The 16383-nt window shown below is 47.7% G+C and overlaps 1 protein-coding gene across 4 annotated transcripts; it reads right to left on the bottom strand.

Annotated features, from left to right (window-relative positions):
• Positions 1-1479: 1479 nt before the first annotated feature.
• Positions 1480-13379, bottom strand: pan2 (poly(A) specific ribonuclease subunit PAN2). 4 transcript variants are annotated; one of them, XM_030351747.1, is made up of 26 exons: positions 13217-13379; positions 12444-12749; positions 11928-12097; positions 11729-11849; positions 11539-11616; positions 9558-9828; positions 8913-9258; positions 8566-8662; positions 8347-8466; positions 8125-8244; positions 7890-8018; positions 7379-7578; positions 6899-7047; positions 6549-6655; positions 5797-5895; positions 5622-5710; positions 5385-5529; positions 4038-4175; positions 3861-3920; positions 3661-3751; positions 3389-3546; positions 3004-3147; positions 2673-2852; positions 2221-2314; positions 1910-2113; positions 1480-1770 (listed from the first exon to the last, which is right to left on the bottom strand). In XM_030351747.1, exons 2-26 carry the CDS (start codon positions 12729-12731, stop codon positions 1736-1738), a joined length of 3633 nt encoding a protein of 1210 aa, XP_030207607.1. In that variant the 5' UTR covers positions 12732-12749; positions 13217-13379; the 3' UTR covers positions 1480-1735. The 4 variants fall into 4 exon arrangements, with proteins under 4 accessions (XP_030207607.1, XP_030207630.1, XP_030207621.1 ...); XM_030351770.1 differs by having other exon boundaries at positions 1922-2113; XM_030351761.1 differs by having other exon boundaries at positions 13257-13344.
• Positions 13380-16383: the final 3004 nt, after the last annotated feature.

Below are 16383 nucleotides of genomic sequence, written 5' to 3'. Positions count from 1 at the left end.
AGCATAGGAGCAGGCTGGGAGTCATTATATATTCGAGGGAAAGATGCATGTTCATAGGTAACGCCATTTCTCTTACTCTCACATGTTCGGCTGAGCGAACCTGTTTCTTTTTATTTTCATTTCAAACTGTAGGAATATTAGGTTATCGCCAAAGAAATTACATCACCCTATATCCCGAGTTACTGCCTTTCCAAGGAGCTGTCTTCGGTCTTCACAGAAACCAATTCTTGTCAAGCTTTTCCCTGTGCAGCAATCTCGAGTAACACCTATTCCCATTCTATCCTTTCCAGAGCTCTACCTTGTGTATTTAGCTGTATACATGTTTACTCGCTTACATGGAACGTTTTTTTTTTTTTATGTAATCATATTAGAATATTTTATTTTCTGTGCGGAAGTTTTCCTCCATGCAGCCTTCCAGTGTACATGTCATGTCCTTTTTTCACTTTTCTTCTATACTGTCAAACTGAAACTAAAGTGCCTTGTCTTCCTCTCATTTAACACCCCCCCCCCCCCTCCTGTCACTAAGTATGGACCAAAGACATCCTGCCTGTCCCATAACGAGCCCTGACCGTCTCTCTGTCACTCACTGAATGGCACACTTTCATTTACTATGAATAAAAAAAGGTTTGCAATACATTCATTCTGTGGAGTTTGTCTCTTCTGTGGGGGCCTTTGCTCTCTTGACTGCAATTCGTCAGAACAAGTTGGCGATATATTGCTTTGGTCTGCTGGAGTGGAACCGTTGCATCAAGACCTTAGGCAAGTATCTTGGCACCTAACCAGATGTTAATTTGAGGTTTGCTAACTAGGTCACCCATTTCACCTAACCAAATGTTAATTTGAGGTTTGCTAACTAGGTCACCCATTTCACCTAACCAAATGTTAATTTGAAGTTTGCTAACTAGGTCACCCATTTCCCCTAACCAGATGTTAACTTGAGGTTTGCTTACTAGGTCACCTATTTCCTATGGGACTTGGGCAGCCACTAGGTGGAGGCGTGTGTCATAGCACATCACTTTGTCTCTAGACATGAAGGCCTCTAGTGTGCCTGAAATTCTCCTCAATTAATAAACATTAGATGACTCTCTCCCACAGGGGAAATATAGGGTTATAAACAAAGTCTGGGCTGGACTTACTGGAGGCTATGATCTATTTTTAATATAATGTGCATAATACCAAATACGACCACTAGATGGAGTCGTTTGTTAAACAAAGAGGCAATTGCCATTAAGGATGTTTGGCTAAACTAGTGCAGTGCCTTTTTAAAACTTGTTTGGTAGCTTCACACCTGACACTGCACGTCCTCACCCATACCACAGCAGAGTGTCAAGTTGAAACACAGACTCCTATAGTTGGATGTGTTGCATAGCTTTGAGTAAGATTATTACTTTAAGGTTGAATTTTAAGTTATTCAACCTTAAATATTAACAAACAAGCTCATCTATTAAATTGAAAAAGCCCTAAATAATCACAATTCAATTTCAAGGTCATCAAATCAACTTTATTTACATACAAAAAAAACATTGGTGTTTTATCCACTTTGCTCACGTTCAATAAAGAATAAGACGCAAAAAAGTCCCAACTGAGGGAACCGAGATGTAAAAGGTTCTCATTCCTTGATATGTCAAATAGTTTCACCTGTACGGTACGAGCACCAGAAAAAAAGTGTACAACGTACAGGAGAACGTATTTACATTGGTCCGCTAACCCTCTTGGAGCGGAAGGCGTCAGCTCCTCACAGCGACATCACAGACGGGAACACACCACCGCCTGACGGGGACGACAAAAGACAGGGCTGTCAATCAACGTCGGCGAGCCCGCATTCTGCAGCTCTCATTTGACCCCCTCCCATTCCTCCAGGACCCCTTCGCCCGGGCGGGCCTCATCGAGCCTCAATGTCCAGTCGTACTTTTTGGGCTACCTTGACCGTCGCCGGCGTCCGCCTCCGGCACCTTCCAGTCCATCTTGCGGCCCTTCTCGTAGAGCCCCTTCAGCGCCTTCCTCACTTCGTCCGTCCCGCCGCCGCGGCTCAGCTCCAGGTACTTCCTGTAGAGCTGCAGGGCGGTGCGGGCGTCCTCTATGCTGTCGTGGGTCTCCCCCTGGATGTTGAGGTCTGGGAACAGGGGACAGGGAACCTGGGGGTGACTACCAGCTCCAGGAGACACGGTTAACCATTAAGGTGGAAGTACAGGCTGGTCGAGGAGCCGCGCGCCGACCTACCCAGGAAGTACCAGGCCAGGAAGCGGAGAGAGATCATCCTCTTGCGGGGCATGTGGAACAGGTACACAGTGTCCACCACCTGGTCCTTCAGAACCTAAGAAGATACACGCAGAGAATGAGACGCGATCGGAGTGATACGAACGCATATTCCTGTTACAACAAACTTATTAGAAAGTAAGTTATAAACGTGCACATCACCTTTTATAACCATAACTAGTTGTAACCAAGTAGGGCCCCCGCAAACTATGGAAATATAACGTACATTACCTGAACACAACATGAGCACTGACTACACAGGCTTCAACACAACATGACCAGAATGCACAGGCTTCAACACAACATGAGCACTGACTACACAGGCTTCAACACAACATGAGCACTGACTACACAGGCTTCAACACAACATGAGCACTGACTACACAGGCTTCAACCCCACATGTACTGCAGCGTACCAGTAGGTTGATGACGCGGAAGTCCTTCTGCAGCCCGTGGCCCACGAAGCGCACGCCGGTGTCGATGAGGAACCGCAGCTTCAGGTACGTGGACTTCAGGGTGGTCAGGTGTTTGGAGGAGATCTTGGCATCCAAATCTCCGGGTTTGATGCCCGAGTACTGGGTCAGGTAGTCCACCACCTTCGACAAGGAAGTGTGAAAGCACAAGGTTTACACATTCAAAATAATTAAACTACTTGGGATTCCAATTCCCTGCAGAAGATTAAAAGATGAATGTAAATGTCTGTGTTGCATACAGCGCATCTTTTGATCCTTTGGCCTCTTAACGTACCTGCTCCTGGGTGGAGATGTAGTCATCGATGAAGGGCACCCCCTCGTTGGTGCCCTGACCGCGCACACAAGTGATCCTAGCCACAGACATCTGGCTGGGCTTGATGGTGGACTTGGTGCCGTCGCTGCGAAGCTCCGCCTCTTCCTGTTCACATAGGAAGGAGTCAAGACGTTGAACGATAACCACTTCAGGTGGTCAATGTACGTACAGGAGGATTTGGTCAATTTTTTGCACTTCAATTAAAAATCAAATAAAGCATCGACGCATTCCCCCAGTTTTTGTTCGACCAAAAAATGTGCTTCTCCCACTATGTGAAAGGTGAGTGGCCCCCGGCCCCTGGTGTAAAAGGTGAGTCCGGAGCCGTGCTCCTCCATGGCGGACCCACCTGGTTGAGCGTGACGAACTCAGCGTCCAGCCCCACCAGGTCCCCGGCCTGGGGCATCTCGCTGACCATGAGGGGAATGAAGGTGGCGTGGCTCTTCCTCTGCTTGCGGGCCAGCGAGGCCTCGGTCAGCAGGACGCTGGCCTCGATGGGGTTCTTAACTGGGAGAGGAGAGAGCAGGTCGCTCATCGTGAGGAGCGTCCCCTCAAACCCTCTTCTGGAATATTAAATGATGCCATTCATAGCTTGATCGATAGAAACAGCCGTGGACTTACTGCGGAGGTCGTATTTGGAGTGGTAGTTCCTCTTGGCGTAGTACAAAATGGCCGGCACCTTCCAATTCACATCAAACTGGGCTGCTTCCGTCTGTCAGAAAAACAACAGTTCCTTAAAATCCCCTCAAATAAAACACCACCTCAAACTCTAAACAAAACAAATGGGAACATCCGCTTTCATACGTCGCCAGAATACGGACCTTGTCCACGGGCTCGATGAGGAAATCGTTGAACAGGTACCACTGCTGGTGTGTCACCCCCTGCAAGGACAGGACACACGGACTTCAGGTTCCGCCAGACACGCCGTCCCACCTGTGCGGATCGGCCTCCTCTACAAGACCGCGGGGCCGCGGCCGCGGGGCGTGTGAGTGACTCACCTCTTTCCTCACGTGGTAGGTCTCCCCCACCTTGATGTGAGCCACCAGGTTGCCCCCCGTGCGGGCGTCCAGCAGGTGGGGCACGGTGACCACCAGGTCAAAGAGGCAGGCCCCGTCCTCCTCCTCTGCGGTGCTCAGCTAGGGGGCGACACAGAGGCAGCGCGTTACAGGAGGGAGCCACAGACACCCTTCTTTAGCAAGAGCCTCTCGCATTTGGAGGATCGGGAAAAGCCTTTATGCCTCGACGGATTTGGGAATGATCAGGAGCATATCTGCCAGTCCATTAAAAGTTGGTTTGAAAACTTGCCTCCAGCTTGTTGACTGGAATATTTTTGCAGTGAAGGACCAATCATTGGAATAGTAACCTATGGGGTTCTACTGGATTGGGTTTGAGTTCATTGTTATATGAAATCATATAGTTATCGTTTCCATTGATTTATAATTTGTATTGTCGTAAATAATGTCAAATGACCTCAGCAAGACCTCGGAACCAAAAAGGGGGTTATCTCTGAGCCGCCGGAAACAAACTAAGACAACACATATGATCATGAGACGCACCAATTGCATTCCTGAACCCATAAGCAGCAAATGCTTTGTACTCACTCTAAGAGACCCATACTTATGCCGCTTTTCCACCGACAGTACCAGCTCAACTCACCTCGCCCGCCTTTTTTTGCTTTTCCATCGCCAAAATATGGTACCTGGTACTTTTTTGGTCTCACCTCCGTCATGGTTCCATGAGAGCTGAACCGGTGCTTTTGTGTGACGTAAACAGGCTGCTGGCCACTGATTGCCCAAAGGGTTACACCACTGGACGAGCGCGACTTCCGAGCCTGTCACCCGACGCCAGGTGTTGAAAATGGAATCCCCGCCTGAAATCGCGGACCCTCTCCGCGGTATATCATATCATCACACGATGATGGCACTAAAATACGCAATAGTTTACAATTCATACATGTATGCATGATGTGAACCTAGAAAGCACAGACAGAATAAGAGAAAGTGCGTTCACGCGGAGAGAGGGTGCGATTTCAGACGGGGATTCCATTTTTGGCACGACACCGGCATCTATAAATACTAGCATCAGCGTTCAGTCAACAAAAGTGAATGATTATTGAACACCGCAGGATCAGCGCGCAACAACACGCCGTGGCCCGTGACAGAGGTGGAGACGCTCCTGTGTGTAGCCCTGTCTGTCTATGCGTCTCGTGGATAAGCATGCGCAGTTTCGCGCATGCTTACCCATGCTTACCCATGCGACCCGCCCACGTCGAAGAGGTACTTTTCGGGGTAAAAGCAGCATCAGGGACTACCAATACGTTCCCTGCCGTCCCCCCAGCGCCTCACCTCCTCGGCCTCGGGCCAGTTGACCACCTCCAGGCTCTGGGTCTTGCTGATGGTCATCTTCATGGTGAGGGGGATCCACACGTGGCGCAGGTCCTCCGCCCGCGTGTTGAAGGTGATGCCCTCGCTGCCGCGCATGTCCTCCCCGCTGGAGGTGGGAGAAGAAAAGAGTCCGCTCAGTGTGTGCACGGACAAGGGGCCGGTGGATTCAACAGGTGTAGGGCGGAGGAGGGCGTTTACTCGTGGCACCACTCTGTAGGCAGCGGCTCCGGCTCCTTGGGCTTCGGGGGCTCTGCGGCCTCCTTCTGCTTGGCTTTGTTGAAGGCATACTGGGGTCCACAGGAGAGGGGGGGGGGACAGCGTTAGTGACCGCCGGAGAGAGGAGCAGCGTTACTCCCACCGTCTCACCACTCACCTCGGCCTGCGCCCTCCAGAACTCGGCCTCCTTGGCGCTGTTCACCTCACAGTTGATGACCAGGACGTCGGGGAGACACCGGATGTTGCGTGTCTGCACCTGTATCAGGAAACAAGCAGAAACCAAAGGAAGTTACGTTTGGGTCATATTTTCAAGACTTAAAGGACAATTCGGGTATTTGGAACATTGAGCCCCCTTTCTGGTTTGTCTAGGATGAAATAGAGTGGCTGACAGTGAGTTGCACATTTCTGAAAACTAACATTTAGGGTGGTTTTAAGGACATGTTTGTGAATGCTCGTAGCCAGATAACAGGCAGGGGCGGATCGAAATGAGCCAAACACCCGAGACAGGACCAAGTCAACATTTCAGTGTCAAACACTCTGTTTCATCCTTGACAAACCAGAAAGGGGGCTCAATGTTAAAAATACCGGAACTGTATTTTACACAAATGTGTATTTGATTTCACATCCGAAACACAATCATTTTGCCCTCTTCTACACAGGGAAAGCGAAACCAATTATATCCACAAGCTAACATCCACACTCTTCCTCATATTAACCAAATCCTGACAGCCCAAAGACACATTCCATCTGCACTACCCGTTTCACCTTAAACATTACATCACACGCATTGCGTCGCGTTAAGGAAGTAAGATAATATGTGAATGCCATATGACGACACCCTCTGTTTGCCACCCCTTTTGTCTGGCCTTTGATTCCTCAGTATCTGGTTCCCCCGCCGGGGCAACCTACCGTTGGCTGGTACTTCTCACAGTTCTCACACCAGGCCTGCGTGCTCTGCTCCAGACAGATGCTCTTCTTCAGGATCTCCACAAAGTCATGCTCTTTCACCGCTTTTTCTGCCCGAGACACAAAACAGGAACACAACCTCAGTAATCCTCTGCCCTCTTAGCCCAAGAAAGAGCCCCCACCCCCCCCACCCCTAGGTCTAGAGCCAGACGTAATTCCGTAATTGGTCAACAAGGCTGAAAAGATGATTGCAGTATTAAAATGAACCTTCCTGGGATACAAAGCTCCATCTCCGTTGGGCAGCGGCCCAGACGGGGGGGATCTGCCGGTCCCGGTTGGGGGGGGGGGCTCACCGTGGGGGTTGTGCTCGGGGTAGTGCATGGTGAAGAGCAGCGTTAGGGAGGTGCGCACCGTCTCCTTGCCACAGCGACACAGGCTGCTGTTCTCCACCTCGCAGCCAAACAGCCGGCCGATCACAGACTCCCCCGACGAGCCTACAGCACTGAGACACACGCAGGAGAGGGGAGGGGGGGGGGGGGGGGGGGGGGGGGGGGGGGGGCGGTCAACACCTCCGTTAAAGGGCTCCAGCCTGTGGCTTCGCAGCAGCCGACTCTCCTCTTTGTGACGCGTTCTAGCGCCGTATTCTAGACCCTGAGGTAACTTGGAAGAACCCAAAAAGCAGACAAAGAACCCCCGATCCTGACCAAGTCGCAGCCAGACATTCGCCCCAGGTACGTGGGAGCGGGTCAGTCATGAACCACTGAACCGTTGGCAGAGTGAGTGAGGGGTTGGGAGCGGGGGGTCAGACGGGGCTGATCCGGGGGCGTGCCAACCTGCTGCTGGCTCCGCGGTAGGCCTGCGGGCCCTCCTGCTCCTGGGTCTCCTGGTGCAGCTGCGTGAGGATGAAGCGGTTCCAGCTCTGGATGAGGCGGCCCAGCCGGGCCTTGCCCGTCTGCTCGTCCGAGTCGGCCAGGATCAGCCCCAGCGCCGAGGCCTCGGGGATGGTGCGGAAGGCCCGCAGGAAGTTGCTGGCCTGCGTGGGAGAGCGAGGCGGGAGGAAGATTGGCTTCTGGCTTTTAATGCTTTGTGAATGCGCATCCTACATCTGGAGCACTGATGTGAAGATGATTAGTCTTCTATTGATTTCTTTTTTTAAGATTTTTATTTTTACATTTTTATGCTTTATGATAGAGTGAGATGGACAGGAAGGTTCGGGAGATCTGAGGGAAGGACATGTAGCAAAGGACCCTGGGCGGGAATCGAAGCCGGGTGCCTGCGATCAGGACCGGAGCCTTGGCGGTACACTCTCTACCCAGTGAGTGTACTGTGGTGCGGGGGGTCTACCTGACACGGGTCACCACGGGACAGGTCCAGCATGTGGAAGAGGAAGCCGAGCTCACAGGCCAGGCAGAACTCCTTCTGGCAGAGGTGGTTCTGCACCAGGCAGCGGATGGGCTCCAGGAAGTACAGCACCTGGCGCGTCCACGGGCAGAGCCGTCAGCAAACACAGCGCTGGTACTACCAGTGAAAACTAATCATCAAGAAGAGGGAACAATGTTTCACAACAGGAAGTCATTACCTGTATCATGCAGTTACAGTATGCATTGGGAATGTGCGGCTCCAGGCCTGCAAACAGGGTTCTGTTGTAGTGCTTGAAGTCAAAGTCCTCCAGTCCGAGTTTAGAGTACTTGATGGTCACCTGTGGGGTATGACCCGGTAAAAAAAACGGGCGTGTTAGAAACGGAACAGATGATGGAGTCACCTCAAGCTTGAGAAAGGGAAAGTCCTTGTTGAGTCTAACCTTTCTGTACTTTTTGGGCACCATGTAAAGGTGTGTTTCTTCCTCTCGGCCGATGGGTGATTCAGGCACCTGATTGTAGTTATCGTAGTCCAGCTCCACTTCTTTAATCTTGTACGGTACCTAGGTAAAACAAAACACCAGGAATACATTGTCATTAAGAACCTAACCCTTGAGTTTTTGCTCTGCATCAAATACACGAGTGGAGGGTTCGGTACATGCCTGATTGCGAGGGCGGGTGCGTTGATTGGCGGCGTAGCCAATGAAACCGACAGTCTTCATTGTTCGTAGGATCTCTGGGTCGACAGCAGGCGATCGCCTGTAGTGGTAAACAAAGAAGAGCTTATGTTAGTTCATACATATGAACACATAGAATAAAGATATAAAAAACTGTTGTTCTTGAAAATAGGCTTCATAGTCTGAAAACATCCGAATATAAGATACATTGAATATAAACGTCCACTCTGTGTCTTCATGTAGGACACTGAGTCTTATCGTCCGACACGAGGGTTGTCACCAACGGTCCAACTGGAATCACTGCGGGGCCATAGAGACGGCCAGTGCCTAACCTGGGCCTGGGGGTGACCATGGGGGTGGGCCAGTCGGACAGCAGCTGCTCCGCGCTGGTCAGGGGCGTGGGGATGAGGGACAGGGGCAGCAGTTCATGGTTCCAGTCCAGCTGGTGCAACGAGTCCACAAGGCAGGGATGGGCAAACTCTGTCTCGCGGGAGTAGTCGTTGTAGGACACCTCGGGCGCATCCGACCACAGGTGCACGCCCCCCCCAGAGTCCCCGAAGGCCAGGGCCTGCTTGCTGGACGACACGTCGAAGCTCATGAGCAGTTGGCCCCCCGTGTTCACGTGGAAGACGTCTGCCACGTTGGCGAGCCCCGTGGGCTCACAGAACTGACACTGGCCTGGTGGTGGGAGGAGAAGTGGATCAATGGATTTAGCTTCGCTAAACAACATCTGTAACAGACAGAATAGTTAACAGCCTTGCTAAAGGACTGACTAACCAAGAGTCAGTCTCTCTCTCTCTCTCTCTCTCTCTCTCTCTCTCTCTCTCTCTCTCTCTCTCTCTCTCTCTCTCTCTCTCTCTCTCTCTCTCTCTCTCTCTCTCTCTCTCTCTCTCTCTCTCTCTCTCTCTCTCTCTCTCTCTCTCTCTCTCTCTCTCTCTCTCTCTCTCTCTCTCTCTCCCCCTCTCTCTCTCTCTCACCTGACTGTGAGATGATGGCCAGCCGGGAGGTGTAGGTGGGGATGAAGCGCAGGAACAGCGGGTCCACGTGGACCTGCAGCGGGGTGACGGCCCGCATCATGCGGAGGTCGTACACCATGAGGAAGCGGTCGCACGCCAGCCCGTTCATCCCCCGGCTGGAGAAGCCACAGGCCGCCAGCAGGTTCCCGTGGACGTCGAAGTCGGACAGGCTGCCCGAGAAGGCGTCGAACTCGTGCTCCGTCTTGAAGGTGCGCATGTCTCGCAGGGTCACCTGGGCGGAGGAGGGAGGGTTGATGCAAGGCCAGCGTATTGACGTCCACACTCACTGGGGAGAAGGACCTAGTCCACACTCACCCTCCCGGCGTATTGACGTCTACGCTCGCTGGGGAGAAGAACCTAGGGGGTATTGCATCAACCAAGCTAAAGGCAAAGCCGGGCTTATTTCGCTTAGCCTCGCTACTTAAACTAGAGTTGCGATCCATTAACTGTCAGGCTTACTTGAGCGGTGTTTCAGAGAAGTCCCATCTGTCGGAAACAAGTGTACCATCAGAAGGTTCCGCCAAGCCTAGTCCTCACGATTTTGTCATAAATGTACATATATGAAGTATAAACAGCGTATATTTTCACTAAGGCTCTAAGATTAAATTATGCAAAAAAAGTAATTAAATGAATTGCTATCTATCGTTATCGTGGATATTTTCTCAACACATTTTCATCTAAGACTATGTATTCTGTCAAATTTGTGAACTAGCAGTACAGTGAGTGGTCTAGCATTTGCCCTGAGGTTCGGGCGAAGCGAGTTTGCGTCCTGAGTAGGCCTACGTCCTACAATTTTTGCCGTCGGCTCATTTTTGTAATTTCCTTTATATCAGAGAAATTAGGCCTAACAATTTACTTTTTATATAATAAATATGTCTTACAATACCCTAATAAAAGGCATGCAAAGTTGTTTGACTTCTCCAGTAATCCTTCCTAAATTACTAATTAGGGGGGGATTGACCCCGTCGACCGGCTGCAAGTCTGACACGTTACCTCGAGACTATCTCCCTGAATACAAATCGACAGACAATATTAAATGTAAATATGATACGCTTAATAGCCTACTACTTCTTTATTCAGAAGATCGCCAGGCGGCCTCCCTGTTTTTATTAATCGTTACAGTGTTCCCTTTTTGAGTTATTATATGCTTGTACTTGTCCTCATAGACCTCCACAAGCAGCTTCTGTTCGCCTCTGGAAAAGATCCCGCTCGGTCCTTTTCGGACATTTGATACATGATTTCGACATTCACGGTTCTGGACATAGGACTCATTTATGGTCAATAAATGGTAAATTGGTTTAAATCCTGCTACTCTCTTCCGTTCTATAAACACCCGGTTTAATATTAATTGTTGCCCCCCCTCTTCCCCCTGAACACCACAGGAGGGGTCGTAACAGTTGGTTACATATCTCGTGAGCGTGCGTAATCCACAATAACATAAGCCTGGCTTGAACTAGCCTGAGCAAGGCGTGGGTGAATTGGGTTGATGGAACGTCCTTGGCCTCAGGTGGAAGTTGGCGTTAGTTCTAACCGGGCTTAATCAACTAAGCGCTGCCTTCGTTAGCAACTTTGATGGAATACCCCTGTAGTCCACACCCACCTTCCCAGCGTGTTGACGTCCACGCTTACCGAGGAGAAGGACCTAGTCCACACCCACCTTCCCAGCGTGTTGACGTCCACGCTCACTGGGGAGAAGGACCTAGTCCACACCCACCTTCCCAGCGTGTTGACGTCCACGCTCACTGGGGAGAAGGACCTAGTCCACACCCACCTTCCCAGCGTGTTGACGTCCACGCTCACTGGGGAGAAGGACCTAGTCCACACCCACCTTCCCAGCGTGTTGACGTCCACGCTCACTGGGGAGAAGGACCTAGTCCACACCCACCTTCCCAGCGTGTTGACGTCCACGCTTACCGAGGAGAAGGACCTAGTCCACACCCACCTTCCCGGACGTGTGACCACAGAAGAAAAAGCGACTGGACTGCCGCATGATTGCCACTCCAGGCATCTCCACTGTAACCTGCCAATGAAAGCAAACATGCGAACACACACACACACACACTAACAATGTTACTTTCAAAGTAAGCCGGGAATCGATGTATCAACAATGTCCACAACGCTGATGGAATCACCTTCTGAGTCTCTTGAACAGTATTCAAGTCAAACTCTACTATATAGTTGTGCAGCCCACCCATGATCAGAGTGTTGGTGTCCGTCATAAGGAGGCTGTGCATATCTGCTCCTTCATCCATCCTTTGGGAAGCAAACAATGTTTAACATGATTTCAAAAGGGGCTATTGCAAAAGAAGTCTGGATTCTTATGTTACTTACGGGTAATCAAACATGACAAAGCCGCCACGGGTACAACATTTGAGATTGGTCTTTGACAGGAAGAGCACACCCGTTTCTAAGCTATGGATCTGGCGGATGTCATCAGCTGAGTTCACTTGGAAAGACGAATATCGGCCCATCGTAGGCCCGAAAAAGGAACTGGCATGACCCTAAAGAAATAAAACAGTTGAGTAAGTGAGTAATACATACATTTATGAATAAAATTGGTAACACTTTAAAATAAGAGTTTGTTAACTAAACATTCATTAACATTAGTTATGCAGTTATAAAGATCATTATAGAGCATTAGCATAGGGGTTTGGGTGAAGGTTAATCTGAACATGATTACTGTAATTACCATTAACCATTAGTCAATTATAACTTGACCATTAGTTAACTGTTAGGTAATGCTTAGAACGGAATTAAAACCAATAATAAATGGTTTATTAATGTACTAACAATTGTATCGGGTTAATATATTCAAATATGTCTCCTAAAATCAGCTGAGTATCTTACTCTGTGATTTCCCATCCAGAGCAACTCCTCTTGTAGATCAAAATGAGTTGCAGTAACTGGGATGCCAACTTCTGCTGCAACACTGTGCAACTCAGAGAACATGCCCTCTAAAAGATGCACAGACTCGGGCACTTCAACCGCCAGTCCCTCTGAGTCCATCTCCACGCCTTGCATCATATTCTGAGTGATCCGGGGGTCCATCGAAGGCTCCATCCCGGTGTCCAAGGACCCATGGAGGGTGGGCGAGTAGTCGCCCATCCCTTGGTCAAGACCGTCAAAGTTCATCATGAGTGAAGCTTAGTCGGCCTAAAATAAGGAAGAAAGTAAAAACTAGTATTGAAATATGTATTTTTTTGGAGTACTCGTGACAGTAAAAATACAAAGTTAGCTAACAAGTCAAAAAGCGAGATCACACTATTGGGTTCTAGCGCTGTTTAGGAAAAGAGCGCATATTCTGGAAGCGGCTAAAGTAGCGTGGCTAACCCATTAGCTATCCCACAACTCATTTATCATCAATGGTAATCATGTTGCAATAGAAAAACACGCAAGATAATAGTATCATCCTCCTTATTAGAGCTGATTTCAACCGTTATCGTAGCGAAGGTTCGTTCGGTTACCCTTGCGTTATAGATCCAGTTAGACAGTATAGCGGTGTTGTAGCTATCCTACCAGGGCTACACATATGCTAAGGTAGCTAACAACATGTAGACATTGAAATATTTTAGTTATATTTCAAAATAATTGCGGTGAATTAAAGGTTTAGCGTCACCTACATAACGATTACGGGTAGTTGTCAAATACTATTTCACATACAAAGTCGACACATGCTGGTTCACAACAATAACAGAAGAATGAAAGTACATCCGCTTCCAGTAGGGGGATGTTCAACAACACTACGGTTCAACCACACTACGGTTCAACGACACTACTGAGTTGCTGAACACTACACAAACGTAAAAGTGTTTGTGTTGGGAGCGTAGTGATTGCGTAGTGTTTACAATCACTACACAAACAGTGATTGTGATGGCTATGAATCATGGAGGCATAATTTAATCATGAATTGCACAGCTTTGCTGTCCCCATGAATACTACCAATAAAGGTTAATAACATGAATTGCATTGCATTATTATAAGTTGTGTATCCTCAGTGCAGTCGTAGTAGTGAAGTTACTATTCATTTAATAATATACATTGGACCCAATTTCAAATGATTGCAGAGATGTGTTGACATGTTAGAGAGGGTTTCTCATGTACAGCGATGGAGAGCATAACTGTAACAGTCCATTTTTATTTAGAATTTGGCAGGCCATTCCGTGTGATTTATTTGAGACGCACTCGGCTAACTCACTCAGCCGCATCATCCCCGCTGGGTTTTCCCGCCGGCATCAGCCTCTGGCGGAATTCCTTTTTGTGTGTGTGAACTATCTTGTATCTTGTGAAAACGTGTGTTGTTTGTTATTCTTCTCAGGGGGATTATTTGTTTTTCTTTCTTTTTCTTTTTAGGCTACCTTTTGAACTCCTTCTTCTGAGAGACCAGCACCCACGAAGGGCCATACAAATTGACGATATCACATTTCACATAGCCTATCACAACTTTTTTATTAAGAAGTGAGTATGCAGTTGTAGGTTGAACGCAGACCCACACATTTTCCGGGACATTTGAGACCGCGATGTAGGCTACCTACGTTTGGAAGTAAAATCAAAACTGCGTAAACAATGTTTTTAAATCAAATGTTATTTCAACTACGAGCTTAATGGACTTTAACATTTTTTAAGAGCCTAAACAACTGCCTAATAATTGACAATTATTTGCCGAGGTTGAAGTGAATGGGGAATAGGAATAGCCCCAGCATCGACCTTCGGCCTCGGGGGCTATTCCCCACTATTCACGGAGCATGAGGCGAATAATTGTTTTAGTAGGTCTACGTGCTATACTCCAAAAATAAACAAGGTAACACTTTTTGCTGGGATGTATTTGTTTTTATTAGCGGTTTATTCGTTTTTTATTACGAGACGACTGTCATGCGATGAGATTGAGATCTCAAATCATGGGAAATGTCCCAATATCCCGAGATAGCGAACAAATAAAATTGCGCCATCTTAGGACGTTCACGTGTTGCATATACTAATTGAATATATCTCGCCAGTAAGAAACAATTTATATACATATAGCCTAAATGGATTTCCCATCACAATGCGGCCAACCATCCAAGAGTGGTAAAAATAAATTGAACAACAAAATAAATATGAACCCAATCAAGGTCTGCTACTTTATGATTATTTAAGCGTTAACATCCATCTCAACGGCTGTAGACTTTCCCGAGCGGGGGCGATGATCAGGTGTAGCCTACGGGTTACGCGCGTGGGCAGCTCAGGCGCTGCTCAAATTTCCCGGGAAATGTAGCCTAGTTGTCTGCGTTAAACACACAACTAGATATTAAATTCTTAATTGTGAACGAAAAAGATGTGATATCGTCCACCTATGCCCCTATATCGGTTGCTCTCGTATAACACATTATTCTGCTACAGAAGGGGGAGATTGAAAAAAGTAGTGAAAAAAATAGCCTATAGATCATTCTCTAACGGTTCCATAATTGCCTTTAATATCTAATTGATTTTGAAAGATCATCTACTATATTAATGATGGATCAATAACCATAATAATGTGGTTTCATTGCGAGCCTATATAATACAATTCAAAAATATATATTCATTTATTAAATTCCCAATGTAACTGCATTATTCAAAAATAAATTACTTGGTTCCGGTGCGATTAAACATGCAAGCCTACCTGCGTGATTTATAACAATAAATAATAATAATAATAATAATAATAAAAAAAAAAATATTTGAATGAGATGAACTCGCCCAGGAAACTCCGCGTGAGTCACAGCCGCTGCTGCACTAGGCCTATATATTCGATTCTAAGTTCAAGAGCCGGTCACAGAAACACAGCAAGAGAACCAAAGCTGGACATCACATACAACAAAACAGCAGTCGTCATGGAGCCAAACTTCAGATTCATCGTTGCCATCGTGTTCATCTTTGCCAAAGCCTCAGGCGCTCCGACTGGGGACAGGGTGGAGGATGCGTGCATCAGTGTCAAAAGCAGTTCGTCCCAGCTCAACGAAATTGCTCGAAATCTATCAGTCGAGGTAAGTTTGTCTTAAAGTCATTTACATGGAATTATTAGTCTTTAACATTTGAACATATGACATTTAATGAGCAGGGTAGAGAGTTGAAACTAAGTTTGTTTTCTAATGCATTGCAGACGCTTGGAATTGGAATTCCAAATGAGACCAGTTTTCCGACCATCATTCCATGGATGGAGACTCAGGACAAGTGTGATCCCAGCAGCCTCAGACAGAACTCTATGGTGAGCCACACACACATGTGTTATAAAATGGGATATTCAATTAATAATATTAATCATCATCATCGTCGCCATCTTCATCATTATCTGCAAGTTGCAACATCATCATCATCATCATCATCATCATCATCATCATCATCATAATCATAATGTTATATTCCACAATGGTTTTCTAGCCATGCATCATGAAGATGTCTGCTGTGCTGAGGATGTACCAGTCTGAGGTGGAGAAGCTTGGCAAACTGCAAGTCTGTTCCAAGTTCACCAAGAAGATAAAACAACCGCTGGATAAGTTCTACACAGACATGAGGAATTGTGCGAGTGCCACAGGAAAATTACCCCCCAGCGAGGTGCGTAGATATCATACTATATATACTGTCAATGTGAATATCATAACTATCTAACAGGGCGTATTAAATATAATGCATGGGATGTTACACCAGTTTTCTGCAGAAAACAAATATGAATCCTGTATAACAAAAGGTGGTGTTTAACAAATTTGTGTCTTATTTCTACAGTTCAGCGCTCCCACTGCGCTGGACCAGGGGGACGTATGGGAAGCCGAAT

Source organism: Gadus morhua, chromosome 1 (assembly GCF_902167405.1).
Source record: "Gadus morhua chromosome 1, gadMor3.0, whole genome shotgun sequence".
Classification (NCBI taxonomy): Eukaryota; Metazoa; Chordata; class Actinopteri; order Gadiformes; family Gadidae; genus Gadus; species Gadus morhua.
The sequence above is the reverse complement of the archived record's forward strand: the minus strand, read 5'-3'. Positions and strand labels throughout refer to the sequence as shown.

Bases quoted from the DNA above. Each gene is read 5' to 3' on its own strand.
- pan2 (XM_030351747.1), bottom strand. From the start codon at position 12,731: ATGATGAACTTTGACGGTCTTGACCAAGGGATGGGCGACTACTCGCCC. The intron at 11,850-11,927 runs GTAAGTAACATA...TGCTTCCCAAAG, and splicing joins TTTGTCATGTTTGATTACCC to GATGGATGAAGGAGCAGATA. The intron at 1,771-1,909 runs GTACGACTGGAC...CGTCCCCGTCAG, and splicing joins CGGTCAAGGTAGCCCAAAAA to GCGGTGGTGTGTTCCCGTCT.